This window comes from Colletotrichum tamarilloi (genome assembly GCF_030869305.1).
Source record: "Colletotrichum tamarilloi strain Tom-12 chromosome Unknown Scaffold_39.1, whole genome shotgun sequence".
Classification (NCBI taxonomy): Eukaryota; Fungi; Ascomycota; class Sordariomycetes; order Glomerellales; family Glomerellaceae; genus Colletotrichum; species Colletotrichum tamarilloi.
Genome location: NW_026849422.1, coordinates 60,767 through 86,980, shown reverse-complemented (window position 1 = coordinate 86,980; position 26,214 = coordinate 60,767). Strand labels below are relative to the sequence as shown.

At 54.1% G+C, this 26,214-nt stretch overlaps 10 protein-coding genes across 10 annotated transcripts, besides 1 other annotated feature; 3 read left to right on the top strand and 7 right to left on the bottom strand.

Annotated features, from left to right (window-relative positions):
- Positions 1 to 57: 57 nt before the first annotated feature.
- On the top strand, positions 58 to 354 carry CTAM01_09610 (uncharacterized protein; the record flags this gene model as incomplete). The annotated part of the gene is made up of 1 exon (XM_060525628.1): positions 58 to 354. One exon carries the CDS (start codon positions 58 to 60, stop codon positions 352 to 354), a length of 297 nt encoding a protein of 98 aa, XP_060379697.1.
- Positions 355 to 1,560: 1,206 nt separating this feature from the next.
- CTAM01_09609 (oxidoreductase) lies at positions 1,561 to 2,553 on the bottom strand (the record flags this gene model as incomplete). Its single annotated transcript, XM_060525627.1, has 4 exons — positions 1,561 to 1,628; positions 1,697 to 1,792; positions 1,869 to 2,253; positions 2,326 to 2,553. 4 exons carry the CDS (start codon positions 2,551 to 2,553, stop codon positions 1,561 to 1,563), a joined length of 777 nt encoding a protein of 258 aa, XP_060379696.1.
- A 996-nt stretch (positions 2,554 to 3,549) lies between these two features.
- CTAM01_09608 (RadP cytochrome P450 epoxidase) lies at positions 3,550 to 5,484 on the top strand (the record flags this gene model as incomplete). The annotated part of the gene is made up of 5 exons (XM_060525626.1): positions 3,550 to 3,606; positions 3,664 to 3,859; positions 3,951 to 4,933; positions 5,053 to 5,225; positions 5,322 to 5,484. The coding sequence occupies 5 exons, from the start codon at positions 3,550 to 3,552 to the stop codon at positions 5,482 to 5,484; spliced, it is 1,572 nt and encodes a 523-aa protein (XP_060379695.1).
- Positions 5,485 to 5,831: 347 nt separating this feature from the next.
- Positions 5,832 to 7,620, bottom strand: CTAM01_09607 (uncharacterized protein; the record flags this gene model as incomplete). Its single annotated transcript, XM_060525625.1, has 5 exons — positions 5,832 to 5,921; positions 5,983 to 6,089; positions 6,175 to 6,781; positions 6,844 to 6,916; positions 6,971 to 7,620. 5 exons carry the CDS (start codon positions 7,618 to 7,620, stop codon positions 5,832 to 5,834), a joined length of 1,527 nt encoding a protein of 508 aa, XP_060379694.1.
- Positions 7,621 to 8,068: 448 nt separating this feature from the next.
- On the bottom strand, positions 8,069 to 8,827 carry CTAM01_09606 (uncharacterized protein; the record flags this gene model as incomplete). Its single annotated transcript, XM_060525624.1, has 1 exon — positions 8,069 to 8,827. One exon carries the CDS (start codon positions 8,825 to 8,827, stop codon positions 8,069 to 8,071), a length of 759 nt encoding a protein of 252 aa, XP_060379693.1.
- A 2,166-nt stretch (positions 8,828 to 10,993) lies between these two features.
- CTAM01_09605 (uncharacterized protein) lies at positions 10,994 to 15,032 on the bottom strand (the record flags this gene model as incomplete). The annotated part of the gene is made up of 2 exons (XM_060525623.1): positions 10,994 to 12,015; positions 12,068 to 15,032. The coding sequence occupies 2 exons, from the start codon at positions 15,030 to 15,032 to the stop codon at positions 10,994 to 10,996; spliced, it is 3,987 nt and encodes a 1,328-aa protein (XP_060379692.1).
- A 2,878-nt stretch (positions 15,033 to 17,910) lies between these two features.
- CTAM01_09604 (TBC domain-containing protein) lies at positions 17,911 to 21,365 on the bottom strand (the record flags this gene model as incomplete). The annotated part of the gene is made up of 2 exons (XM_060525622.1): positions 17,911 to 20,847; positions 20,943 to 21,365. 2 exons carry the CDS (start codon positions 21,363 to 21,365, stop codon positions 17,911 to 17,913), a joined length of 3,360 nt encoding a protein of 1,119 aa, XP_060379691.1.
- Positions 21,366 to 23,302: 1,937 nt separating this feature from the next.
- CTAM01_09603 (uncharacterized protein) lies at positions 23,303 to 24,675 on the bottom strand (the record flags this gene model as incomplete). The annotated part of the gene is made up of 3 exons (XM_060525621.1): positions 23,303 to 23,630; positions 23,700 to 24,333; positions 24,420 to 24,675. 3 exons carry the CDS (start codon positions 24,673 to 24,675, stop codon positions 23,303 to 23,305), a joined length of 1,218 nt encoding a protein of 405 aa, XP_060379690.1.
- A 407-nt stretch (positions 24,676 to 25,082) lies between these two features.
- On the bottom strand, positions 25,083 to 25,328 carry CTAM01_09602 (uncharacterized protein; the record flags this gene model as incomplete). Its single annotated transcript, XM_060525620.1, has 1 exon — positions 25,083 to 25,328. The coding sequence occupies one exon, from the start codon at positions 25,326 to 25,328 to the stop codon at positions 25,083 to 25,085; it is 246 nt and encodes an 81-aa protein (XP_060379689.1).
- Positions 25,329 to 25,647: 319 nt separating this feature from the next.
- On the top strand, positions 25,648 to 25,960 carry CTAM01_09601 (uncharacterized protein; the record flags this gene model as incomplete). Its single annotated transcript, XM_060525619.1, has 3 exons — positions 25,648 to 25,716; positions 25,799 to 25,877; positions 25,935 to 25,960. 3 exons carry the CDS (start codon positions 25,648 to 25,650, stop codon positions 25,958 to 25,960), a joined length of 174 nt encoding a protein of 57 aa, XP_060379688.1.
- Positions 25,961 to 26,103: 143 nt separating this feature from the next.
- Positions 26,104 to 26,184: a sequence feature (Short protein (CTAM01_09600, KAK1492973.1) was converted to a misc_feature.).
- The last annotated feature ends 30 nt before the right edge of the window (positions 26,185 to 26,214 follow it).

Sequence of the window (26,214 nt, the reverse complement as noted above, 5' to 3'; positions counted from 1 at the left end):
CTCCCACTGCTCCAATGTATCGAGGGAAGCCTGGAGACTAAATGGGTACCCTCACGCATGGAGGCCGAACGGCGAAAACAGATCCGCATTGTTCAGATTGTGATAAGAGCACCGTCGTGTATCCGTACGGGGTACAGTGTGGTGTTTGCGAAAGTCGAGATCGACACGATCACTCACTCAGCAACCAGCGTACGGAGTAGAGGTGCTTGCCGTATTGCCTTGCCAAGCCTCGGGCTGGATAACCAAACGGGCAGATGGCGCTGCCCGAAGAGGGAGACGAAACGCCCTCCAATCTCAGCCTCGGACGATCTGATTCGATCAGCCCCCAAATCTGACTCTCCTGGCAAACCGTAACGAGTTCTACGCTTCTTCTAGCCACCTGGAAGCAGAAATATGGCAGACTGAAAACATCGACCGTATTCGCCCATGATGTTATCGCAAATATCCAGCAATACCGTTCTTCACTTGGAGTGAGCTTGAAACCTCGTTTGACGTTGACGTTTGCAGCCTGCGGCCTCCTTTTTCCCTTCTTGGTTTTTTGTTTTGCTTTTCTTCATCTCACCCACATTGCGTCTTGATCGGATCGGGGAGCCGCCTTCCACCGTCACGGTCCTCCTAACAAGACTCAAGTCTCAGGGAAAGCGTGACAGCATCATCCTGGATTCTCATCGCCAATCTGAAACGTAAGCGAGCCTTCCATAGGCGAGAGCATTGGAGCAAAATCTTTTTGATGGGGCTTGTTCATATGAGCAGACGATCATGGGGAATTTGATTAATATCTGCAAAGTACGGATACAACAGCACTACGGATATAGCTGCACCAGCCGCACCTGGGATAGTGACCCCACAAGAGAATGGGTGAGGTACGCATGGGTCCGGTCTGCGTAGTGCAAAAGCTCGATCTTCCAGAGATTGCTCTAGGCCCAGCGGGGGCCAGCGCGATTCTTACTTCTTCTTTCCGTCTGTCTCCATCACGGATGGGCTGTCAGCCTGCCACGAAAGGATGGCGATAGGCGACTCTCATTGGGTCTCCTATTCTTAATTTCTTAGAAGTCACAGACTCATCCTCAGAGTCACAACTGCGACCCCGGGCCAGGAGGCAGACTCGCTGGGTAAACCTCTTCCGCCACATTGACCTTCGGGAATTGCGGGGATACAATCAGGGCATTCGTTCGTCTCAACTGCGGCTTTCTTCACGGTGACCGCCTTCCGGTCTTAGCCCTTCAGCCCACTAATGCCCGCAGAGCCTGAGTCTGAGCCCAACTTTGCCAGAAAGCACTGGACGACACTGGAACAGACCTGCTCCCTGTACGGACATACACTATGTACATAGTAGACGGATATGCACGTCACGGTCCCTCGCAAAACCCGGATCCTCTTGCGCTCACTCAACCCGACTCAGCATCCATGAAGCCTGTTCAAATCCTACAGGAATCACCTTGTCTGCACGAGTAGGGACGAAGTCTGGACAACGGGTGTTCCGTGTCCAACGTCTCTTGCGCATTGGCGGACCACCGATGTGATCTCTCGCTTTGGTGAAAGAAGATACATTCCAAGCTATCACCAAGGGAGATGGAGCGGTGTTGAGAGCTCTTTGCCAAGAACCGGTTCAGCCGTACCGATGTCACCTATGAAGGCGTATGTCAGTTAAGAGGGTCCTGTCCACCAGCAGGTGTCACCGCTCATCGGTACTTACGCGGACCTCTCGGCGCCCAGTACTCGCCCGTCTTGGAAATGTCGAGCTTTGTTGTCCATTTGATGAGACTCTCGGCGGCTTCGTCGGGGGTGACGGCTGCGACACTCAGACGTTAATGATCCTTATGAAACTCACCGGGCCGCCTACGCCCTCAATGATATGAAGTACTTACCACCGCCCTCGTCCCAGTACTTGTCGAATCCCACGCCTTTGGTCATCTCAGTACGCATGAAACCCGGGTGCACGATACTGATGATGACGCCCTTGTCCTTCAAATCGAGACTCAACAGCTTGCCCACCATGTTCACTGCGGCCTTGGATGCGTGGTGGGCATAGTTGCCGCCGCCCTCCTTCTCGTGTCGGAGGGTGATGCTCCCGGACTCGGACGAGACGAGCACAACCTTGGAGTCCTTCTGGAGAAGACCGGCGTGCGTGAGCGCGTGGACGATGAAGACCGGGGCGATGGAGCTCGTTGTGTACATGCGCTGCTCCTCGGCCCAGTTCGGACCCTTTTCGGTGCTGAAGTCCTCCGTCGCGAAGTAGCCTGCCGTGATGATCTACCTCCCCGCCAGCTATTCAACACACTCTCCGGCAGCAGCAGGACGGGTGCATAAGAGGGAGCCACTTACCACCGTCGAGAGCGGCTTCGAACCACCGAGCACACTGACTAGGGTCTTGCCGACATTCTCGTCCATCAAGTCGATACCTGGGAGCCACTTTACGGCATCGGGGAAGCCTTCGGGTCCTTCTTCGGAACGCGTGGTGCCGTAGACGGTGTTGCCCGCGTCAGCTGCATACTGTTTGACGAGGGACGCCCCGAGGCCTCGCGTGCCGCCAACGATTAACACAGGAGACATGATGGTCTGGCACTTGTAACCTGTTTATCTTTGGAACTCGTATCTGCTGGTATTTGTGTTCTATTTTCGTTTTATTCCGGGCTCACTCTCAAACACTGCTGGAATGCGGCACCCGTTGGGGGAACTAAATTGGAGGAGCTTCGAGGGAGTCGGTTGAGGAATGTAAAGGGAACGGTTGAAGTGGTGAGTAACCTAAGCTACTAGAGCTAACTTATCGTGACGTAGGTGTCGCAGCGTGATGGCGGCTGGCCCAATGAAGCATGGCGAGTCGCATCACTGTGAATGGCGGGGGAGGGGCCTGAAATCACGTCTTATCGATAAAGTTGGTGTGACCATCGTATTGCTGACTGATCCGTTGTCTCGACTCGACCATCGAACCTCTCTTTCGTGAGTTATTCACAGGTATCTTGGCAATTAGAAAGCCTCTACTGCTCAAATACACTTGAGACGAGAGTCAATTCTGTACATAAATTTGGGCCATTTGAAGTTCTGCTTCTGATGGCGGCAAAGCTGCGGCTTTGATAAATATATCATGACCAACCGTTGGCAACGCACGTTGAGAGCATTAGATCTATCAAAACAGATGTGAAAAGAATTGCCTGCGCCCGCTTCAATGTATAAACTTCCTCTGATCACGATTCAATCGGGCGAGGACAAGCGATTGAATGGATGGCAAGCTGTCAAAAAAAAAAAAAAAAAAAAAAAAAAAAAAGTGCCGACAAACGTGTTCATGAAACCAATAACGCGGTTTAAGTTTCGAGTGAGATGCTACTACATACAACGTAGCTGTCTGTAGCATCCTGGCGCAGTGACGTTTGAGTTCACCTAATGAGGCAAACGGGTGGTGTTTGCCCCTTCAACCATCCCATCGAATTCGTATTCGTTTCAATGGGTTCTTAGATAATGACAGCTGTGAAGGTGCTCCAATGCTCGATAGCCTCATGGACTCCATTTCAGTAGCTGCAAGTCAACTGAGCCAAATCATATCTAGCAAACATGGCCCTCAATTACGGATCTATTGTGTTGTACATTGTTGAGATCACGATTACATATGTTTGCCTTTTGAATGCCCACGTTTAAGAAAGCTCTCACGCTGACCAGGTATTATAGTACTTTTTACTCGGCATCTACAATGTCTACTTCCACCCGCTTCGTCACTACCCAGGACCATTCCTGTGGCGCTTCAGTCCGGTGCCGAAGAACATCTACCTCCTGACAGGCAGATACGCCGTCAAAGCTCGCAAAATCCACGAGACCTACTCTGGCGCCGTTCGCGTAGCTCCCAACGAGTTATCCTACATTCAACGTACAGTCACCGCACCTCACCTCATCTTTTCCTCCCCCTCCCGATTATTCACTCCGGATCAACAGTTCACAATACTAACACGCATAAACAGCACAAGCATGGAAAGACATCCTAGGCCGCCCGCTCAAATCCGAAATGGCAAAAGACATACGCTTCTTCGGCGGCGAGAATTTCGGCCGCGACAGCCTCGTTACGACGAGACCGGAAGACCACACCCGCCAGCGCCGCATCTTCACACACGCCTTTTCCAACACGGCGCTCAAGGCGCAGGAGTCCTTGCTGGTGGACTACGCTGACCAGATGGTCGAGGCGATGGGCTCGCTCGCCCAGCGTGAGCGTCAGCGCCAGCGAGCGCACGACGGCGAGGGTGAGGATGAAGCATTCGGATCCGTCAACATTGTAGATTTGTACAACTTTGCCACGTTCGACATCATGGCGGACCTGACCTTTGGCGAACCGCTTCTGCTTCTCAAGAGGGGCGATTACACGCCCTGGGTGCGCAACGTCTTTGCGGGTCTCAAGTTTGTCATCTACGGGCTCGTCTTCCTTGAGATTCCGGTCCTGGGACCGCTTGTTCAGGCGGTTACGTCTGCGCCGCTGAAGAAGAAGGCGCAGGAGCATACCGACTTTGCGGGCCAGCTCGTCGATCGGCGGTTGGGGGAGAGACAAGCGCATCCGAAGCCTGATATTTGGAGTTTTGTACTCAAGCATAACGACGGCGACAGCAGCGACGATGATAGAACTAGGGGCAAGGAGAAAGGTCTATCGAATACGGAAATGCACGCCAACGCGGCCATGTTCATGGTCGCTGGGACGGAGACGTCGGGGACGGTGTTGTCCGGCACGACGTACTACCTGCTGCGGAACCCGCGGGTATACGATATTTTGACGAGGGAGATCCGGGCCGCGTTTGCGAGGACGGAGGATATTTGCGTCGACGGGCTTGTGCATTTAGAGTATTTGACCGCGGTACTGATGGAGGGGTTGAGGTTGTATAACCCCGGCGGGGCGGGGATGCCGAGGATCGTGCCGCGGGGAGGGGCGGAGGTTTGTGGGGAGTATATTCCGGAGGGCGTACGTTCTGGACCCTTGTTTCCTCCTTTATGTCTTCCCCTGTTGCATAGTTACATGATGAAGATAATGCTGGTCGGTGAGCTGGGAAGTTTAAGTGGAAGCTTACAGTGAGATGACAGACTCTAGTATCCGTCAACCCCTACTCGGCCTTCACGAACCCGGAGAACTGGGCCCAGCCGAACGCGTTCGTCCCGGAGCGGTGGATCCATATGGATGCGCCGGAGTGGAAGGGTGACAAGAGGGACGTACACGAGCCGTTTTCGTATGGGCCGAGGAACTGTCTGGGCAAAAAGTGAGTTACCACCGACTACTAGCACCCTACTTTTGCCACTTGTGTATCTTGTCCTTCCGTTTGCTGACGAAGAACCTTGTGTGTGCTTTGGTCTAGTCTTGCGTGGTTGGAGTTGCGTCTGCTGCTGGCTAAGACGCTGTGGCACTATGATCTGGCGCTCTGCCCCGGTATGGAGTCGTGGGTTGTGCAGAGGAATTATATTACGTGGGAGAAGGGGCCGCTGGTGGTGAAGCTGAAGCCTGTTCAGAGGGATGGATGAGAGATGTGCTGTTCTCATCGTGTAGGAGGTGACGGTAGAACACGGTATGGATTTTCTTGTTTTAATTATCAAGGGTATACATTTACCAAAGCCTGAGTTGAAATATGAAAGATGCTTTCGAAAACCGATACATCATATGGCGATACACCAAGCGCCTAACGTCAAAAGTAAAAGCTGTGACCAAAAAAGCACAGAGTCTACTAGCGATGGAAACTCGTTATTTACATCATATATTTCGGTGAGATTCTGAGTCAGAGATTCCCCCAATAATGTGTTATATTGCCTAATGAGAAAGTATGTACAATGAATGGAAAACTACCCGATCATGGTTCTGTAATTCTGTGAATTCAGTAAACTCCAATGGCTTCACCGACAACGCTCTTGAACATTCCGTTCGGGTCAAACTTCTCTCTGACGGCCTTGAAACGGGCAATGTGCTACAATCCCTTGTCAGCAAACCATCACTTCTACATCGAACGGCGTGGCACCAGAACTTACATCGGGGTCGATGTTCTTCGCGGCCTGGGCAAAGACCTCGCGGGTATTCTTGGTCCAGTGAGGGCGGCAGGGGAACTCGTCAATGAGGACCTTGGCCAAGTTGTGATCTAGCAACAAAAACAAGTCAGTTTATATCCCACCTTCATCGAGAAGCGGTGGTGCATTGAGCACCTCGCCGGGAAATCCACTCACAGAAAGGCTCGTTGAACCTGCTGTGGTCGCCAACAGTCGGTCTGAACGTCGGGAAATCAAGCATAATCACCCCCTTACTCCAATCCGCCCCGTCAGCAGTCCCATACGTAACCTGCCCCAGCAGATCAAAGTACGGCCTGCCAAACTTGATGTTAATCCCGCTCCGGTACGTCGACGTCATGACGATCAACTTCTTCGCCTCATCATCGAACAACGCCCTCACGCGCTTCAACATGGCATTCGCCTGCGTGATCGGGAACGCCAGCTCGAGCGTGTACCCCTGGACCCCGACCTCCCACAGCGGCCTCTGGTCCGGGTACAGCCCGCCGATGAGCACGTCGTAGTTCCAGCCGTAGACGGGCCACTCCTCGATGGGCTGGTTCGTCGTCTTTTCGCGGAAGTTGGGCTTCGACCAGAGGCCGAAGAAGATTTCTTCGGCGAGCATGTTGGAGGTCGGGAGGTAGCGGCCGCTGTCGAGGAGGGTGCGGGCCGTAGTGCCCTCGAGGTCGGTGACGGAGAAGGTGTTTTGGAAGCCTTGCTGGTCCGAGGTGTTTGTGGGGACGACGTCGTAGTAGCGGTGGTGGAATTTGCGCTTGTAGGGCCACCACTGCGTGGGGTTATTAGTCCATGGGGGGTTCCTTAGGGGAAGGGAGCATGAAGTAAACGTACCCAGAAGTTTGCTGTTGCGTAAGGCGCAATCATGCCGTAGATGTCGCCGTCTAGAACCTCGCTTTCTTCGAGCCTTTTCTCTCATCGTTAGCTTAGTCAAGCTACACCAGCTTCATGACGAACTCACGTCTTCTGCTGAGCATAAACCTTGAAGTCGGGGTAGATCTTAAACTTCATCCGCACAATGACACCCAACAACCCAAGAGAAGTCGACGCAGCCAGCCACGTATCGTCATTATTGTCTCTCACAAGGTGCCTCAACTCCCCATTCCCATCAATAATATCCAACTCCAGCACGCCCGCCGCAACCATGGAATCCTCACGAATCGAGGACCGATGCGCTCCCATAGCAACACAACCCGCCAGCGTGATGTTCCAATTCACAAGCGTGTATCCCGCCGATGCGCCACGGGCATGGAGGTACTCGGCAAGCTGCAAGAACGTCACGCCGGCCTCGATGACTACGCTTCCGCCCTCGAGATCAAACTCGGAGATGCCGTTGACGTCCTCGGTGCGGATGATGACCGTGTTGGCGTCGTCGGAGCACATTGTGTCGTACCACATGTGACCCTTACCCGAGGCGCGGACCTTCTGGCCCGAGGTGATGGCGTCCTTGACGAGGGATTGGATGTCGGATACGCTGGTTGCGTTGTGGACTGCGGCGACGTCGTTGCAGGCGGGGAAGCCTGGGCCGTCAAAGGTGTTGTAGGGGGCTGCGGTGACGGCGGTCGATACGAGCAGCATCGCCAGGAGGGGGAGGGGGCGTAGAGACGGCATCGTCGTCAGGGGACCTTGATCGGCCCGTGTTGGAGGCAAGGAATAAGAGAGCACAAGCTTCTAGTACTTGGCAAGGGGTACGAGAGACTAGGAACTTGCTCGTGAGATGGGATGAACCTGTCGTTTACTTATAACAACAACCTCTTCATCACTCTCTACACTGTTACATCTACATATGGAATGATAGACTGCACACCCAAACTCTCCATCAGAACAAATGCCGCGGACCTCGAACAAGCTTTCATGTGATGCCGGGAAAGAGTCACTTCTCTCAATGAAAAACCTGGTTCAACGGCAGGTCCAACGTCACCTAGGACACCCAGATCACCAGGCCAGGAACATAGAGTTGTATCGCAGTTACACCACATCGATGGGAAAGCTTCTCGCGTACCATATCAGGAAGTAGGAACATCAAAAGAAGGGAAGCCAAGACGGTGACAGATCCCGATCAGAGACATGGCCCGATATGTAATGTAACCCAATGGGCCCGTTGGGGTACCGGGAGGTAACAGCAGAGAACGCGGGGAAGGCTCGGAATAGCGACGGTAGAGACGGAGATCTTCATTTCTCCTCGTCTGCGCATGTCCGTGTGATGCGCAGGGAAGAGAGTGTGCGGGGTGACAGCGGCACAGCGGATGCGACGCCGCGAAGGGAGGGGACCTGCCAAGGGGAAGTTGAAGAGGAGGTGCTGGCCTTGGGCAAGGCCAGCGATCAAGTATTCTGTCATCATCGTCTGATAGACTAGTAGATCTGGAGTCAGCTTTGGCTTTTTATGCATATAGTCTGGCATCTGACGGCTAGTACAGTTGAGTAGTGATGTGCAAGGGGCAGGATGGAGGGTGTGGTTGGTGATTGGTGGGCTGACCGTCTCGTCCGGACGGACTGACCTGCTCGGAGCGGGGAAGTCGGATCGGAGAAGCGGGGCTGTCACCGGCCGAATCACTACCCGTGAGGCAAAACAAACTGGGCACCAAATGTACCACAGAGGCAATTCCCATTCTAGTACTGTATCTCGATACCAACTGGAAGGCTTGATTCCAGCATTCGAAGCCAACCTGGTAGCTATTTCGAGATTGGGGCAAGGAATAAGGCTGGCCCTCCCACTGATGTAGCTCTTACATGCAATTAAAAGCTTCATGAAGCGCAAAGGAATATAAATGACGCAGTAGAAACCCAAGAACAGCCAAGCAATAGATGAACCTAGCATGACGGTTCATTTATGGTCAGGTATACCCCAAGCCGCCTTAATGACATCTCTTCCCTCCTGCTTAAGGTCGCCATGGAGATATGAATGTTTACCTAAATCCATTCTATTGGGCCATTCCAAGACGAAATTGGTCGTCCTTTGACAGGCTAGGTGGACCATTTCTGCTGATGCATTCTTGTACAGAGCAAGGACACCAAACCTGGTGAAATAGTCAACGTTCACCGACATATAGTTAGATTCCACATCATAGACTTCACCATCTTTCTATACTCCTTTGTATCCTCAAAGTATAGTCAATAGAATATCCTGGCGCTAGCAAAGAACACAATATGCTTATAACCTTAACCTGTGAGCGAGTTCAAGCACCATCAATCCAGAAATCAAGGAGCATAACTTGAACGCCAGTGCGTGCTTCTCAGATTTCGCAAAGAAAGCCAATGTTGGTAAAGATTGTTCACATTTCGTCTCTAGCCTCGGCTTATATAGTAGGCATACTAAGTTCCGCCGCCGAAATTTACATTACAAAGAGGTACACTTACACACACTCCCACCTGCCCGAGGACGTCATCCTAGTAGACAACTTCGTCCTCACTATCTTGATATGTATATAAAGCCAGCAACTCCATTATTCCAGGATCAAGACCTAGGTAAACGCGTATCGATAATGTGACCGACGACGTGCACTACGCCTCGCCAGATTATCCCTTTGCCGTACTATTCGTCAAGGCCGCGTGGTTCCAGATTTGTCCTTTACTTACTTGCCCACATCGCAATACGATGTCAAGTACAACTATACGAATATCTTCTATCACCGGAATCTCCCAAAAGCAACCGCTTCGCAAAGACTAAAGTTCATATAGGAGGCGGGAACCCCCCACAACCAAATAAACAAACCCGCAACAAAAAGATCACAAAGTCATTCGTCAGTGAGGGCGGTATGAGGGAGGAGTAAATAAACACCACCTTCTTTTACAAGAGAGAGCCTCTTCAAGACGGCAGGCAATGAAGCAACTTTTGAAGCTCAAATACTTTCTTCGCTTTGTATTGGAGTCCCGCGGTACGATGTGTTCCTACGTAAAGACTCACGACACTTGAACTTTACAAAATCGGCCACCTATTCATCCTTCTGCACTCCATTCTAGTTTCGGCGTAGGGATTTTGAATAGAATACTCCAAAACTAGCAATGAGCACTTCAATACAGAGAACAGAACGACCAGATTCTCTCTCCCAAAAGCCCTTATCTGACATATTCTGTGAGTGACCTTTCGCCCCTTCCATGATCAAGAACAAAGACATATTCAGTCCAAGTGGACATCAGATACGATATGGCTGTTTTTCCAAACCACAACTTCGCAGTTCAGATATGTTCATATACCTTCTTGTTCCAGCTGGGGCGGGGAGGACCAGAAGACGGCAGGATTGAGAAAAACGCTACCTACTTTCCCCAACAGGACATCAAGTCCTGCATGCTCGACCATGTACAGTTCTCAACAGAGTGGCATCTTCAGAAACATTAATACCTAAGAATCCAAACCACGCGCAGTGAACCACGCAACATCACATGCCGCACCCCTCTGATAATTGACGTACACCAGAACAACAAATGACGCGGCATTCCCTCAACTTTTACGACCGAACCATGGACCTCGGCAACCCAGAGGAAAATGTTTGATTTGGAGTACCTTCGTCGAGACATTTTCATGCCCCGTGCATTCGGATGGTGTCAATACGTTCCCGAGATGCAACACTGGCGGGGAACTCATCACCGTGGTGACAACATCTCAAAAACAAGATAATAGAACAAGGTATGACGCAGAGAACAGCCTTGTAGGAAATGAATACTAGAATGTACTCATTGGCTTATACGTGGCAGCTACACAAAGATTGGAAGTGGACAGCGGCATGATCAAATATTTGGGTCCTAAATCATCTATTCTCCTAAACCAAGTCCGACAAAAGAAGACAAAATAAACTACAAAACATCTCCTACATTACCCAGTGATACAGTTCGTACAAGTCGTAACTGTTCTCTTTCCCCCATGCTAGTTAGAAACAAATTTCACACAAATCCCATAAGCTGCGGGAAACAACTCCCTAGTCTATATGTGAACCGTACATGTATCTTATGCCAATGACTTCGTGATTTGATGCTGGAAAAGTCACGCTCAGACGGTAGCCGTGGGCAAGGCAGGGAGCAGCGACGTCTGTCCGATGAACCAAGATCGGGTGACGACGTAGCAAACCTCGCCACCAGGCAGAGGAGCGCCAGCCGTGTACAGACCGGGGGGCAGAGTGAGGGTTCCTGCAATGTTGGGGCCAGTGCTGGTGGGAACCGGCGCACCAGTGATGGTGGTACCAGGCTCGGTGATGGTGTTGACGACGGTGACGGACGCGGTGGTACCGGCGCCGGTGCTGACGCTGATGCTGGTGACGGTGGAGACAACCGGTGGGGAGACGTCAAGACGGACGTAGACGGTAAGACGGACATCAGTCGGGATCTGGCGACGGGCCAGACGGACGGAAGAGGCGCGACCACCGCAGCGTTGGAGAGGGTTACCGGGGCAGATAGTGTTGCACTGGGCCTCGGGAACGAGGATGGTGAGAGTGTTGTCGATGATGTCACCACAATAGCAGTCGGTACCAAACAAACCAGCAAGTCTGGAGCTGGCGGGGCAGGCAGCGGTACACTTCTCGAGGGTCAACAACGGGTCAGACAAGGCCAGAACAAAGGAGGGGAAGTTGCTGGACGAGGCGAAGCATCCCAAGAGAGAGAAGCCATCAACAGCGACAGGGTTGGGAGCAATGCTGGAGGTGGCTGCGGCAGCGGTGCTGTCGGTCGTCGCACCGCCGGCAGGACCAGTGGTAGGGCTGACGATGGTAGATCCACCAGTGACAACGGTAGAACCTCCGGTAACGAAGGTAGAGCCGCCGGAAACGAACGTGGAGCTGCCCGAGACGATGGTAGAGCCACCAGAGACAACAGTTGAACCGCCAGTGACGAAGGTCGAGCCACCGCTGACAAAGGTAGAGCCACCCGTAGGAGCGGTAGTGGAACCAGCGGGCGTAGTCGTCGATCCAGGGTTGGCGGTAGTGGTAGAAGCACCGGCGGGAGTGGTTGTGGCAGAGTTGGTAGCGGCGGTGGAGGCGGGGAGGCTGGTAGTGCTACCGCTGGCCGTGCAGGAAGAACCTAGTAGAGAGTGTTAAAAGCAGGATCGTCAGGCGTGTGCGGCTTGACTTACGAGGAGTAGCGCTCAGGGTGACCGGAGTACAGTTGGGCGGGACGGTGGTTCCGAAGGTAGCGTAAACTTGACCGCTGTTGTCCTGGCAGAAGCCGGCCTGTCCCCCAGAGAAGGCTGAGTTGGACCATACGAAGACGCCGTTGTTAAGGGTGAAGGTCGCGGTGATCGATCCGGTGCTGCCGGAGCGCAGAGCAATGAAAGGCGTGTTGGGGTTGACACTGAGGGCGACGCCATCAACAGTAAGGGTGCCAGAAGCGCCGATTCTGAATACAGCAGCCTGGTTGCAGTTGGTAGGGTTGGTCTGACCAGTGGTACCGACGTAGGTGGTTCCGCCGCTCTGGCGGTTCATGAGGTGCGCCATGATAGGGCCACGCTTCTTCATGGTCAGGGCAGTGGTGGAGTTCGAGAACGGTGCGCTAGTAGAGCTGCTGGTGGAAGCAGAGCTGGTAATGGACAAGCTGGTAGAAGTATCCGTAGTGCTAGCAGAGGTGGTTGATCCAGAAGAGCTGGAGCTGGACCCAGTAGAGGTAGATCCAGAAGAGGTGCTGCCCGAGGAGGAGCTGCCAGAAGAGCTGCTGCTAGAAGTACCAGAGGAGCTTGAGCCGGTGGAGCTGCTGCTGCCGCTGCTGCTGCTGCTGCGAGTAGAAGAGCTTGAGGACGATGTGGCAGTGCTGGAAGAGCTTGAGGAGCTGGTAGGTGCTCTTCCGCCGACAATGGCGAGGATGAAGTCGGTCGCAGAAGCCGCGGCGGCGCTGGTGACAGAGCTGGAGGCAGAGTTGGACGCGGAGTTGGAGGCAAAGTTGGAGGCAGAGACCGTTCCAGAGGTGGTGCCGGAGACCGTACCAGTGGAAGTTCCGGAAGAGGCGGTGGAGCTGGCGCTGGCGACGGACGTTCCAGTGTTGGTAGGGACAAACTGGATGTTCGTGTCAGTGTTGACCACGGCAGAGGGAACGCTGGATGAGCTCAAAGTAGTCGAGGCAGCAGCAAGGGCAACCTGGCTGGCAGGTGTCACACTGAGGATCGTGGCGGGATCAACAGTACCAGCCTGGCGTCTGAGGGCGCTGCGACGACGGCTGCTCGCAGCGGCAGCGCATTGATCAGCAGGAATGAGAGGCAAAGTTCTGAGAACAGAACCGCAGAAGCATTGGCCTCTAATGACAGTAGTGTAGGGCAGGGACTGGGAAGCGCAAGCAACCGCGCAGGCAGGGGCGGTAGAAGCATCAGGAGGGTTGACAGTGTTCTCGAAGGGCGACTCTCCAGCGGGAACACCTCTGCATCCCTGTGACTGGACAACAAACCTCTCCGCGTTACCGCTCGTGTTGGGAATGTCAACGACAACAGCTTCGCCGGGCTGGATCTCGAGAGCCTTCGAGAAAGGCACCGGATCAGGGCTGAGGACAGCGATGGAAGACTGGCCAGGCTCAGCCGCAGATGTGGTTGGGGCAGCTGATGAAGCAGGGGCATCCGACGAGGAAGGAGCAGCAGTCGAGGACTGAGCAGGTGCCGAAGAACTGGCAGGCGCAGCGGAAGAGCTAGCAGCGGCAGCAGAGGACGAGCTGGCGGCGGCAGCAGATGAAGAGCTGGCGGCGGCAGCAGACGAAGAGCTAGCAGGGGCAGCAGAAGAGCTAGCGGCAGCTGCAGAAGAGGAGCTGGCAGCAGCAACGGAGGACGAAGAGCTAGCAGCAGCGGCAGAAGAGGAGCTGGCAGCCGCAACGGAGGACGACGAGCTGGCGGCAGCAACGGAGGAGGACGAGCTGGCGGCGGCAACGGAGGAGGACGAGCTGGCGGCGGCGGCAACGGATGAAGATGAGCTGGCGGCAGCCACGGAAGACGAAGAGCTGGCGACAGAGGCAACCGAGGAGGATGAGCTGGCAGCAGCAACGGAAGATGACGAGCTGGAAGCAGCAACGGAAGACGAAGAGCTGGCGGCAGCAGTGGTCGACGTGCTAGAACCAGCAGCAGTGGTAGAAGCGGAGCTCGAGGTGCCGGCAGCAGAGGTCGACAAAGACGACGACAAGCTGCTGGAAGAGCCGCTGGTGCTCAGCGTACCAGAGGCGGAGCTCGTTCCAGTCGAGGAAGAAGTTGCGGCAGTGGTGCTTGTCGAGGAGTGACTGGAGGTGTCGCTCTGCGAGCTGCTCGAGCTTGAAGAAGCAGATGAGCCAGTGGAGGTGGTGCTTCCGCTGCTAGTAGGCGAGGTAGTCGTAGTCGACAAACTGCTGGAGCCGCTGGAACTGCTGGATGAGGATGTAGTAGTTGAGTTGGACGAGACGCTAGCAGTGGAAGTGAGGCTCGTGGTGGTCGAGTGGCTCGAGGTGCCAGTGCTGGAGCTGCTAGAGGACGAAGAGGTTGTCGACGTCGGGCTAGTAGTGGTTCCAGTGCTGCTGGAGCTGCTTGACGACGTTGTCGTGGTCGTGCCACTGCTAGTAGAAGACGTCGAAGTCGTAGAGGTCGACGTGGGGCTAGTAGTAGTGGTAGTCGTCGTCGAGGACGAAGACGAGGAGGAGGATGAAGACGACGAAGAGGAGGAAGTGGTAGTGGTAGTGGTAGTGGTGGTCAGGCTGGTAGAGGAGGAAGAGCTGGAAGAGGTAGATGTGGTTGAGGTGGTGGTGGTGGTGCTGGCGACTACGTTGAAGTGGATTTCACCAGCCGTACCACCGCAGTTCTCAGTTGAAGTGCTATCACCAGGGCAGAGCGTGTTACAGTTGCTATCCGAGGTAGTTCCGACCGAAGGGGTGCCACCACAGCCACAGGTGAACACGTTGGCGGCCGACTCGTAGATACCGAACACGGTGTAACCCTGGCAGAAGGTGTTACACTTTTCCTGTGTCATCTGCGAGATGACCGAGGTCGTGGCGGTTTGCGTTCCTGGAGGGAAACAATTGCCGTTGGCGGGGGTGATCGCGGCGTGACCGACACCGGCCAGGGACAGCGCGGCCAAAACGGCCGCCTGCTTCATCCAACCCATCTTGTCCGGAGTCTTTGAAGGACGACTGAAAAACTATAGCGAGCCACAAAAGGCAAAAGTTGAGACTGGAGGTGGAGAGGGGGAGTATTAAGACGAAAGGGATGTCAGCCCCTCTAGAGAGTGACAGGCGCAAGCAAGAACCAAGCAACAAGAACGAATGACTGCCCAACTTGCCCCCGGAAGAAAAACCAGGTTGAGACGGACGAAAAGGAGAAGCGAGTGTGAGTCGAAGCGCGGTGGAGAGAAGGAGGAAAACCGATAATCTGGGAGGAGAATCTTGGCTGTATTTGAAAGCTTCTCGTCGTGAGGACCAAGAATGCTGTTCCTGTCGCCTCTTGCCCACTTCCATCGATATGAGCGGCATTGGATATCCCACCTCCCTTCCCACCTTAGGGCTGCCGGGTGAGTGAGAGAGAGAGAGTGAGAGCATGGGCTCGTTCCCAGGAACCTGGAATGTTTGAAATGACGATTCTCAGGTCCAGCCGTATGCGATGCTTTTCCCCTGAACGCCAGTCATTCCTCTCATGCAATACGGGTCGACGTATGTGGGTGTCTGGCCTGGCTTGCCTCTTGGACGGCCGCCCCTCACACTCCTGAGTCGAAATGGAAGAGAGAGGCGAAAGGGCGAAGAGGCGTTGGCGAGCAATGGGACTCTGGAGCCAGGAAACCGGATGGTCTGGCGATGTCTCGCAAGAGCCGTGACCACTTTTCACATTTCCATTCATCATTCTTCCCTCATGGCCGTAGCGGGGACTATCTCCTGCGGCTGAATTCGGACAATTTAACGGGGGCCGCTTGTTGCAATGCTGCGAAGCACGTTTTCGAGAACGGCGATGACCTCTCTTGGTGTAGTCTATTGCCCCCGCCCTGTTAGCAGAAATTGCCGTTGGTGTGGAAGCTAGGATGTGTGGGAGGACTAAGGGAATGCCGGCCGACCGCCATACTTTCCTCTACGTTCTTGTGCAACGGCGACAAGAAACACTGGAGCGCGAGACGAGAAGCTTGGCTGTGTAACGTGCGGAATGTAGAGGGGGAAACAAGCCGTCGTTGATCGAGGGACGGAGGAGGCATAGCGGTCTTTACGGTGGATGCGTTACGTGCCCACACAGTTTGCCGTGGGCCAACGGAGCAGATAACCCGTCGGTGAATGTATGTACGTATGTGTATGCCTATGTATAGTGTGAGCATAGCTATGCTTGCCTCGAGAAAAGAGAAACCAATGTCTCGTGAGAATATTGAGCAGAGAAGTCTTGCGAGGACAAGACCCTTCAGCACGGCATCCATATTCGACGATAGTGGTTGTCCCTGTGCAACCAACGGCTCCCAAGTCCCCGGGTCAAAAACACTTGTACGACAGGGCGTCAAGACAAGGGTTGTGACCGAAGATGGGGGGATATCCGTGGTCACACAAACATGTGGCCATGTCGTGCAGACTCAGAGCGGGTGAAGTGGAGGCCGGGACACGTGAAAAGAAACCTGCAAGACGCAAGCAGAGACGGCAGAAAAGAAGAGAACGGAACGGACGGGATACTCCGCCGGCATACCATGAGTCGAGGAATTCCAGACTCCTGGAAACTGGTTGTCCAAGGAAATGCAAGGCGTCGTGATATTGGAATGTGGAGTGACGGTGTTGGGTGGCGACGAGTTGAGGGATATGCGAGAGGCGCCGACAACTGGTGGCTCTTGGTGGGAGTTGAGAACTTGGAGCATTTTAGCCTCTTCCCGTTTAAGGCCAAGAGGGAAAGAAAGGGTCCAATGGCATCTTTTCGCCTTTGCAAGGAGCGGAAGGAATACATGCCTCGTCTTCTCCCTGCATAAGCCACGTTGCTTCGGCGTTGCTTCTTCCTCCTTGGTTGGAAACACCTTCTCCCTCGCCTTATCACTCTACCTACCTGAGATATTCAGACTAAGGTATCGTTAGCCTCTACACGCAAATGTCACCGCCAAGACATGATAACACTGACTTGACTGACCATCTTTCCCTTTCCCTCCTCTCCCCTCCTCTCCCCTCCATCCTGTGCCATCCAAGTTCCTAGGCTGAAAGTCAACTGCCGTCCATGCATGCTGTTCTTCCACGGGCTCGTTCACTCACATCGATGATGCATAAGAGCTCCATGTTGCCCACGCCCCTCAATGCCAAAGTTTGATTGCAAACGATCACAGACTTCAAGAGGAACTTGATACCGGGTATCCTAGTGCCTCTCCAGCCATGCAGATGGCGTTGCGGATCGTCGACTCTCATCTGCCGTTCTGGGAAACCTTTGTGCCACCCTCAATTCCGTGCCAGACCCTGTTGATGACCGCCAATTTCGAAACCGAGCAAGGGAGAAGGCGCCCGTTATTGTACTACGTATGCTACGACATCCAGACGTTTCAACTGATTCTGTCAGTATCAGTCAGCAACGGCTCACGGCGATAATCTCAGTCAATATGATGCTTTGCCAGGTCTGAAATGGGCGCCTGGCACAGGACGGATGCACTGGTACACCCAGGCCTCAATGGACAACATCCTGCTTGTCTTGAGTAACCATTTCTTCTAGCCCCAGAGGCAATACAATCCCAAACGTGAATCCCGTGATAAGACGTCGACAGGTATAGTCCTAATTCCCACAAATACCTTCTCCCACGAACTAGAGGGAAAGCATCGCCTATCCTTCCTCCTCGCTACAGAGCGATTTCGTGCCGCATCCGTCCTCCCCAATTTCGCAGCATTCCTCCCAAAGCTTCCTGATAACTGCCGTTCCTTGCGTGCCTCAAACCCGCCATGTGGGCTGTGGCCGTACCCACCTGCTTGCCGGGCGGAGCGAACCCTCAACGGATCACGCAAGCCGTGGTTCTTGCGTGCTTGCATGCTTGCGTACATGCGTAGAGACGTCGATCAGCCCTCAAATTCAACGACACCCTTGGCATTCGTCTCGCTCCGGTTTGTAGGCTCAATGTCCACGAGCTGTCCTTCCTTGCCGCTACCGTTGGCCCCAGCCTCGGCGTCTGCCCCGTCGAGAAGGTCACGGTCTTCGCTCCGTACACTCCGTCTCTCAATGTCCGCGCTTCCGCTGGCCGTGCCTTTCCTGATGCCGATTTCGACTCCAATGTCCGCATCGTCCTCTTCGTCTTCGACATCTCTTTGTTGCCCAGGCACGGCGTTCTTCTCCAGCTCCTTCTGAGCCTCCTCCATCCTCCGACGAACTTCTGCAGCCACACGCATTCCGTCCGTGACGATGTTGTCTAGTACACCGCGTAGACCACGGGTGGCCCCTTGAGCCGCAGGATTGAGAGCTGCGACGGGTGCACGTCCAAAGTTGAGACTGGAAAAGGTAGTAAGGGTTGATGTGGGTGTTGACACTGTTGGTAGACCCTCGATAAGGTGGAAAGAGGTCGGGAAAGATGACTCAAAGAATTGCTCAAGAAGTTCATCGGCGAGAACGACCATGCGGAACGTTGGCAGCGTCATGTGCAACGGGTTCGCAGGGTCCAAAGCAGCATTTGCCGCTTCTGACTGCGCCTTTGAGACACGTCGTTGTGACTGCCCTGCGGCAGGAGGCTTCTCTCCAGGAGGCGAGGATAGTGAGTCCGAGGACGACTTCTTTGCTTTGCTTGGGCTACCAGGAGGCGAATCCATGGCAAGTAGATCTTCTTCATCATCGTCGTCGCCGATGGCGAATGCCCCACTGTTCTCCGTAGATTTGGGCTCTTCCATTTCTTCTTCGTGGATTTTGTTGTTGGGGTGGTCGGGATCGGCATATTCGAAGCATCTTCTAATGAATGCGCTGACGCTGCCCAAGAACCTTTCGTTGGTTGAGATACCAGGCAGGCTTGGCTCACTGCCTTGGCCAGTCGGCGTGCTGAGCGTGAGCGTAGAGGCACTCGGGCTCAGTGTGCCCTCGAGTCCTCTTCTTGAGAGGAAGAGGAGCGCTTCGGAAATACGTAAGATGCCCTCACGGTCAACTTTACCATCGCCATCATCGTCGTAAAGCTCAAAGAAATACGTAATCGTTCCCATAATGTCCTTCTTGCCCTTGATCCTGGCGAAGCCCGACACTACATCAGCTAGTGTCAACACGCCGGCTCCGCTAACATCCCATTTTTTGAACAATTGCTGCATGAACTCGTGATCGGCAGGTTCTGGGCCCGACCCCCATGGGGAAAGGAGGCCGTTATTTTGACGACGGCTAGTGTAGGCATTTCTGTCCTTATCGGCGAATGTATCGCGGCGCGGCGTAGTGGGTGAGTCGGACATCGCCCACTTTGCCATGTTGGCGAGGAATTCTCTAAATGCATCGTAATCCATCAAACTGGTGCTAGCACCAAGGGCCACTCGCCCCTTTTCAACGTGTTCATCGCTGGGTTCAAACACATCTCGCGCTCTAGGCCGTGCGTTCTTTGCACGACGTTGTTTTTCCTGCTGAATAATGCTCTCTCGCTGTTGTCTCTCGTACAAGATTGTATAGAAGCGATCGTACAAGGCGCCCAGCTCCTCCGTGGCAAGGAGTTTGCTGTCGGGGCCCAAATTTCGGAGGGCTGTTCTCTTTGCGAAACTCTCAATGTTGCTCAGTACGGCATCCTTGTTCTTCAACCGCAGATCCGTAATACTGCTGTGGGTGATACCCGAGAATTCCTTGAATGCCACCACCATTAACTCTTGGAACTTGGTCACGGCGCGCAGCTTCGGGTTCTCCGACTTGGGGTGTGCCGACTCGTCGAGACGAGCAAAGTAACCCTTGAGGATGGAGATGAAGGCACCGTCATCTGTGGCATCCAAAAGCTCCTCGCCGTTGATTCTCAAAATGGCAAGTCCTATTTGGAACAGAACTTTCGGTCCCTCGACGAAGAAGACGTCCAGAACTCGGAAGGCGAAAACCAAGGGCATCGAGTTGATGTATAGTGACAAGAACCAAGGCAGTGAAACGACTGAAAGTTGTACGTCGCTCTTTACCAGATGTTCCCACAGGATAGGCATGGTCTTCTCGACTAGTGACTCAAACACCTTTTGGTCCAACAAAGTTCCGTACATTGTCGTAGAGTAGTATCCTGGTACCAGCCTGTCGCACATGGACGACAGTAGGAAGAAGGCCTGCGTCTCCGACATGTAGATGAGCAATGCCGCTACTACAATGTTCATGGCCTGGCAGTATCCGACATCCGGGTTCACCCAGCTGTAAGCCGTAAGCACACGGCGGAGACGGCCGATGCCCTCTTCGCTCTGGAATCCAGGATACTCTGGCAAGCTTCGATTCAGATCCTTTTCGATCTCGTCAATAGCGAGGGACTCTTGGCCTTCGTACTTGGCTAGTGTTTCGGCGTACAGTGTTGGGTGCTCGAGTCGGAGGTAGATTGATCCAGACGTCAACTCCCAAGTCTCACCTCTCAATCGGTTAGGCAAACCAACACGGATGAGCTTGTGGAAGGTCGGCTGACGGATGAGCGTCATGTTTCGCCCGTTGTCGCGCAAGTATTCGGCCCAGAGACGCATCTTGGCCCTGTCGCGGAGCTTCTTTGGGTCTCCAGGATAGCGGAAGAGCATGCCTAGGCCGGCGTCGGGCGGGCTCGCATTCTTTTTGTCGTCGGATCGGAGGAGGTACTCGGAGTAACACTCGCTGGTGACCTTTTTGTATTTGCCAACATTCCCAACGCCGGCCCTCAGTCCTTTTTTCAGGCCGTCGCAGAAGCGCTCGCAGCCCTGGCGGGTACCGGCAAGGTGTATCGTGATCCTTTGTTCCCTAACATCCTTCTTATCCTTGTCGGGGACGGCTTCCTTGTCCTTGTCCTTCTTCTCTTGCTGATTGATGCCATTCCATGTGGTAATCGCCAAGGCAAACTACGTGGTAGAGCAGCATGTCAGTTCATGGCCTTGCGGGGGATGGAGCACGGACTGTTGTCAATGTCACAACCCGGAGTTTGGAGCAACCTTACCTGGAATGTCTGGCTGTTCAACCTCTCCACCCTTCTGATGGCGCAGAGGGGAAAGGTGAAGCCATTTCCACTGGGGCCTCCGCCATGTGTTTGGCCGGTGAAGGCAGAGCTTGTTGAGGTGCTGGCGCCCTGGACGAAACTGGATGGGGTAGTGGAGAAGCACATGTAGCCTTCAGACAGGTGTAGCTTGCCAGCGTAGTGGTAGCCTCGATCGTGGTCCTTGCCTCCATAGGTGGCATTGGCGGGCGGGATGGTCAACTCGGCATTGATCTCGTACAGCGGCGTCTGGGTACTGGGTAGGCGGAACTGGTTCTGGAACAGCGATGACTTGGATGGGTTCTTGTCCGAGTTGGTCAGGTTCAGCCCTTGGGTCGGGTCGACCAACTGCTGTGCCTTCTGCACGAGACTGGATAGAGTGAACATCCTGATGCTGTTGCACTCAGCTGGTCATGTCGGGGAGTGGTATCGTAAGGGGAGCGCGAATCGAAGGGCTCGGCTTGGGCCGGATGGATACAGATTCGCGGGATGCGTAAGGCAAGGTCGGCTCTTGGTCGACGGCTTGCAGACTTGGAAGGGTGAGGGTGGTTCGAGCCTAAAACGAGGTGCTGGCTGCCGAAGGAGTGAAAGGAGCTTTGGCGTCACAGCAAATGAATGGATGGTTCTTGAAGCATCAGTACGCCTCGAGACTGAAATGCAGTTGTTCGATTCGGTGTTCGGAGAGAGAGTATGTGTGTGGGATTTCGTTGGATGATTTGATGGGGAGAGAAGCAGTAAGCAGCTGCGGGCCAAAGGTCGGGACTGGAGCTGAATGCAATGCAGTGGATAGTTGGAGAGGTTTCCCGCCAAGGATTCCGTCCATGCCCAGAGGGTCACGGTACGTACCCGCCCTACCTTTTCTGAGCCCGTCTGCCCTATCTGAACTGCTAGTGACCTGCAGCTGTGGCAGCCCACCTGCACCACTCACACCTTACCTCCCACCTCCCTAACGCTTCCCACCTGGGCGACTTTAGGTGCTCGTGAACGGCAGTCAGGCACCTTAGCAACCTACCTCACCTGGCAAGGTGAGAGGCTTGCTACCCCTAATCGGACTGCACGGGAGGCACCTCATAGTGGGCGGCGTGGGCGGTTCGCAGCCCGGCAGTCCCCTGCAGAGGGGTAACCCCTCTGCACCTTATTTGCAACCCGCCTGCGCCGACCATTCTTAGGTCATGGCACTCCACCTCTTCCGTCAGTCTCATTCTCATCTCACCCATTAAACTCACCCGGCTACTCCCTCTTTTCCCCCTTTACTCAGCGAGAGGTCACACACACCTATACACACTTTTGGTTTGCAACCCCTTGATCTGCCTTGCCTTTTCCGCCGTACGGATATGATGGCATTTATCCCACCTTGGACATTCCAGTCTGGTTGACCCTTCAGATCAAGTTGTGATGATGTCACTTCCTTCCCTATGGCCCTCACCAAGGCCTTCACTACAACAAAGAGCCTCATCAAACTGTCCGACACAAAACCCGATTGCTGGGCTATAACCAAAATGAGATACAGGTGAGATGAGTCTGGGAAAGGGAACGCATCGTCTGGCTCAGGTGACGTGAGATTGGCCCATCACCAGAGTGACAATCCACGAGCATGTGTCATGCCCAACTCGGCTAGCTCCCCAAGGAGCTGAGACACTCACCCATGCTGTCATTGTCCTTGCCAGGACTTTTGGTCGGTGCTCACGGGGGCGCTCTGACAACCTGGTCAGCCATCTCAGGTCGGGCAGCACGTTGCGATTTGCTCGTGTCTTTTGACTTGCTTCTTTCTGTGATGGCACGGCATCTCACTTGCATATGGGCACTGGGGCAACAGGAAGAGACAACAACCGCCGGTCATGACTGCGATGCCTCATATGGACACGAAAATCCTCTTCTATTCCTTGATCGGAGTATCTCCTACCTCCGAAAGACAAGGTTCCAGAGTTCCTGAATTGCCCCCGGTACAGGCTGGCTAATTCTCCAATCGTAATCTAACGCCTTCAAATACCCGAGTGAAATAGGGTGGGAAAAAAAAAATCAATACCCAGCGATGCCTACCTTATCCAGGGTTTGACCAGCAGAATTTCCCTCACACACATATTCCAGACCGAAGCCTAGCAGCTTCTTCCCCCCATGTCCAAGCTCTGCCTCTCTCGAGCGACACTGAATGGGCCGCTCATTCTCTTGATCCTCGCTACCAAGTCTCATGCAGTACAGTTACAGGTTGGAGTATCATAACAAAAAACATGAAAGAATTACGGAGACCAACTCCTCCGAGTAAAGAACAACTCCGAACGCATGATTCATACAATGATGGGTCGAAAAGATTGACAAAGCTTGCGTCAAAAGTCCTTGAAGTACTGGTCGTATTTCTGGACCATGTCCTCTGTGTATGGCTCCCTCTTGCCGTCGTCCTCGGGGTAAATGTCGAAGCATTGCGCATCGCCGGGGTATCGAATCGGTGGGATGATGGGGCCTCGCACTCGTCGGTGGTACATGTCGTCCCAGTTGACCCCTCGGAAGAAGGGGTGTTCTTTGACCTTGGCTGCTCCCCCGCTAACGTTGCCTAGTCGTCGGGATCGGTCTACTGTGCAGAAGGATCTGATCAGATCTTGAGCTTCGGCTGATACTGGCGGGTCATGAGGGAACATGACGGGCTTCTCGACAATCCTGCCAAGTTTGTTAGTGGCTACTGCAATGAGAAAGAGAGAGCCTGCCGGCCGCGGCGGTGTAACTCACTGCTTATAGATCTCGATTGGGTTCTGGTGCCAGAATGGCGGGTATCCAGTCAAGAACTCGTATATCAGAATGCCCAGCGCCCACCAGTCCACTGCCGTCGTGTGACCTTTGTTATGGATCACTTCCGGGGCGAGGTATTCGGGGGTGCCGCAGAGTGTGTAAGTCTCAATGGGCTGCCCTGAGCTATTGCTCAGCCTCTTTGCGAAGCCAAAGTCGACCAACTTGATATGACCGTCGCCATCTAGGAGAAGGTTTTCGGGCTTGAGGTCACGATACGCGACACGGCCTTGTTGCTCGTGAAGGTATTCCAGTACTAGAACAATCTCTGCAGCGTAGAAGCGCGCCGTCTCCTCCTCGAAGCGCCGGAACTTGCGCAAGTAGCTGAAAAGCTCGCCGCCGGGGACGTAGTCTAGCAGCATGTACAAGTGATCGCGGTCGGCGAAGGAGGAAATAAGATTTGTGATGAAGGGGTGGCCGGCAACATCGCCGAGAATTAGACGTTCGTGGCGGACGTGGTCGATCTGCTTCAGCTTGATGACCTCTGTTTTCCGCAATATCTTCAGCGCGAAGACGGTATCGCGCTCCTCTTCAGTCGCATTTGCCGGGCGCACAAGACACACCCGAGCAAACGTTCCTGCACGGTTAAGGTCCATGGTTAGCAAACGGTGTTCCGAGACAAGGTAGGTGCAGCGAGACATGGGGGAAGGGGCGCAAACGAACCAGTTCCAAGCGTTCTTACAACGCGAAAGTCCTGAGGAGTCAACTTCCGGCTCGTAATAGGTCCAGCTCCAGCATCGGATTGTTGTTGCGCCTGAGCCTGAGCCTGAGCCTGAACCTGAGTGTGGCCATTACTGCTACTGCCTCCGCCCATCATCTTGGACAAGCCTCCGCCGACCTGGTTCGACAGGGGGTTCGCATGCGCAACGGTAGCCGCCATATTATGTATTTTTTTGTTGATGGCTGCTATTCCCGTCATATAGAGTAGGGGGTATTCGGTTCGGATCTGAAAAATTGTTTGGTATGGTTATTCGTTCAGCTTGACAGCACGTCGATCGTCACCATCACGGCCCGAAAAGGTGGTCGAGTCGAATAAGGCAGGTCAAGGTCGACCAGTCGTCGTGAGGTTGTTAGATGGGTGAAGAAGGAAGGAAATAGGTTGTATTTCGTTGCGCCCCGTGAGGTGAGTGGTCAATGGGAAGGAGTTGTGGTGGTGGAAAGGGGTTCGATTCGGATCGAGGCCTCGTCTGGTGCTGGGTCTAGGCCCAGGACTGGGGATGGATATGTGTGGTTCGGAGCTGTCGAACTGGAGCTGGCGGGAAGACACGCCGCACCGTTTCTTCCCCTGGGGCGACTGACCACTGCTGCTAGGAATGGATATCGAGGTCAAGTAGCCGCGAGTGGTTCGTTCGCGACGTCTGATATGGGCGAGGGTAGGATATCGTTCCTCTCCCGGTCGTGCTCTGTGTCTGTATTGGGATCGGTAAGGTAAGGTATGTGGTGGGAGGAGAGCACGTCTTCCACTCTTTCTCGCTGGTGGTAACCTTTCAGGAAGAGGAAAACCTTCAGATGAAAGGGCCGTGGCAATGACGAAAGGCAGGCAGAATAGACAGCTACATACGGTAGGAGCATTTATGGGGCGGACCAGGAAGGAGGGAGGAGGGAGGGGCAGAGCGCGACTACTCCGTACTTGCTGCTTCAGAGCCCTCTGGCTATTTGCTGCTTCAAATGGCAGGGACCGCTAGGTTGTGATTGCCGGGATGGGACGTGGAACACCACGTTATGGGCAGGCAAGAGGCGTGGGTTCTTGGCTTCTTTGCTACCCGACAACACGGGGGTACCTTCCCACGCCGCCCACTTTCGCTCCTTCCCACTTTGCGACCGCGATACCTCGTGATACCTTGACCGCCCTCTACCATGCCTCGCACACCACAGTCCAATGTGAGGCAAGATGTATCCCGAGTACCTACTTTTCTCACTCACCGCGTGGACAAGTACATCGTACTTACTGAGGTGCGCAGTAAAGTGGAAGGCCGTGTGGATGTGGACTTGCATTGTGTGGATGGGTCGGTCGCTCCTTCAACCTGCACTTGTAACCTCACCAACAGCAGCACTTTGACATGTTTGCCGCCTTTCTCAATTTCTTACAGCCTGTCCAATCCCAATCCACGACTGTCATTCGTAAGTACACTCACTACCTACCTTGGGCACGTTCGCAACGCTTAGCCACCCGGCCAGATACTGCAGCAGAACGCAGTAGGTAGAGTCGATGGAGAAACAAGTCTCGACTATGCAGCTTTGCAGCGGGTGCGGCGTGTAATCCAGCGGAACCACCGACATGGTCTTGCCTCTTTGGGAGTAGCCTCCTGTCCACCCGGTGGAAATCCGGGGACTCACTCTTCTGCCCATGTCTCGACTCGGCCCGCCTCGGCCACACTCGCACTCCTCTTCTTCTTCGTCTTCTTCTTCCAGTCTTTCTCGACGCTGACAGTCGATTCCTCGCGTGGACCATTCCATT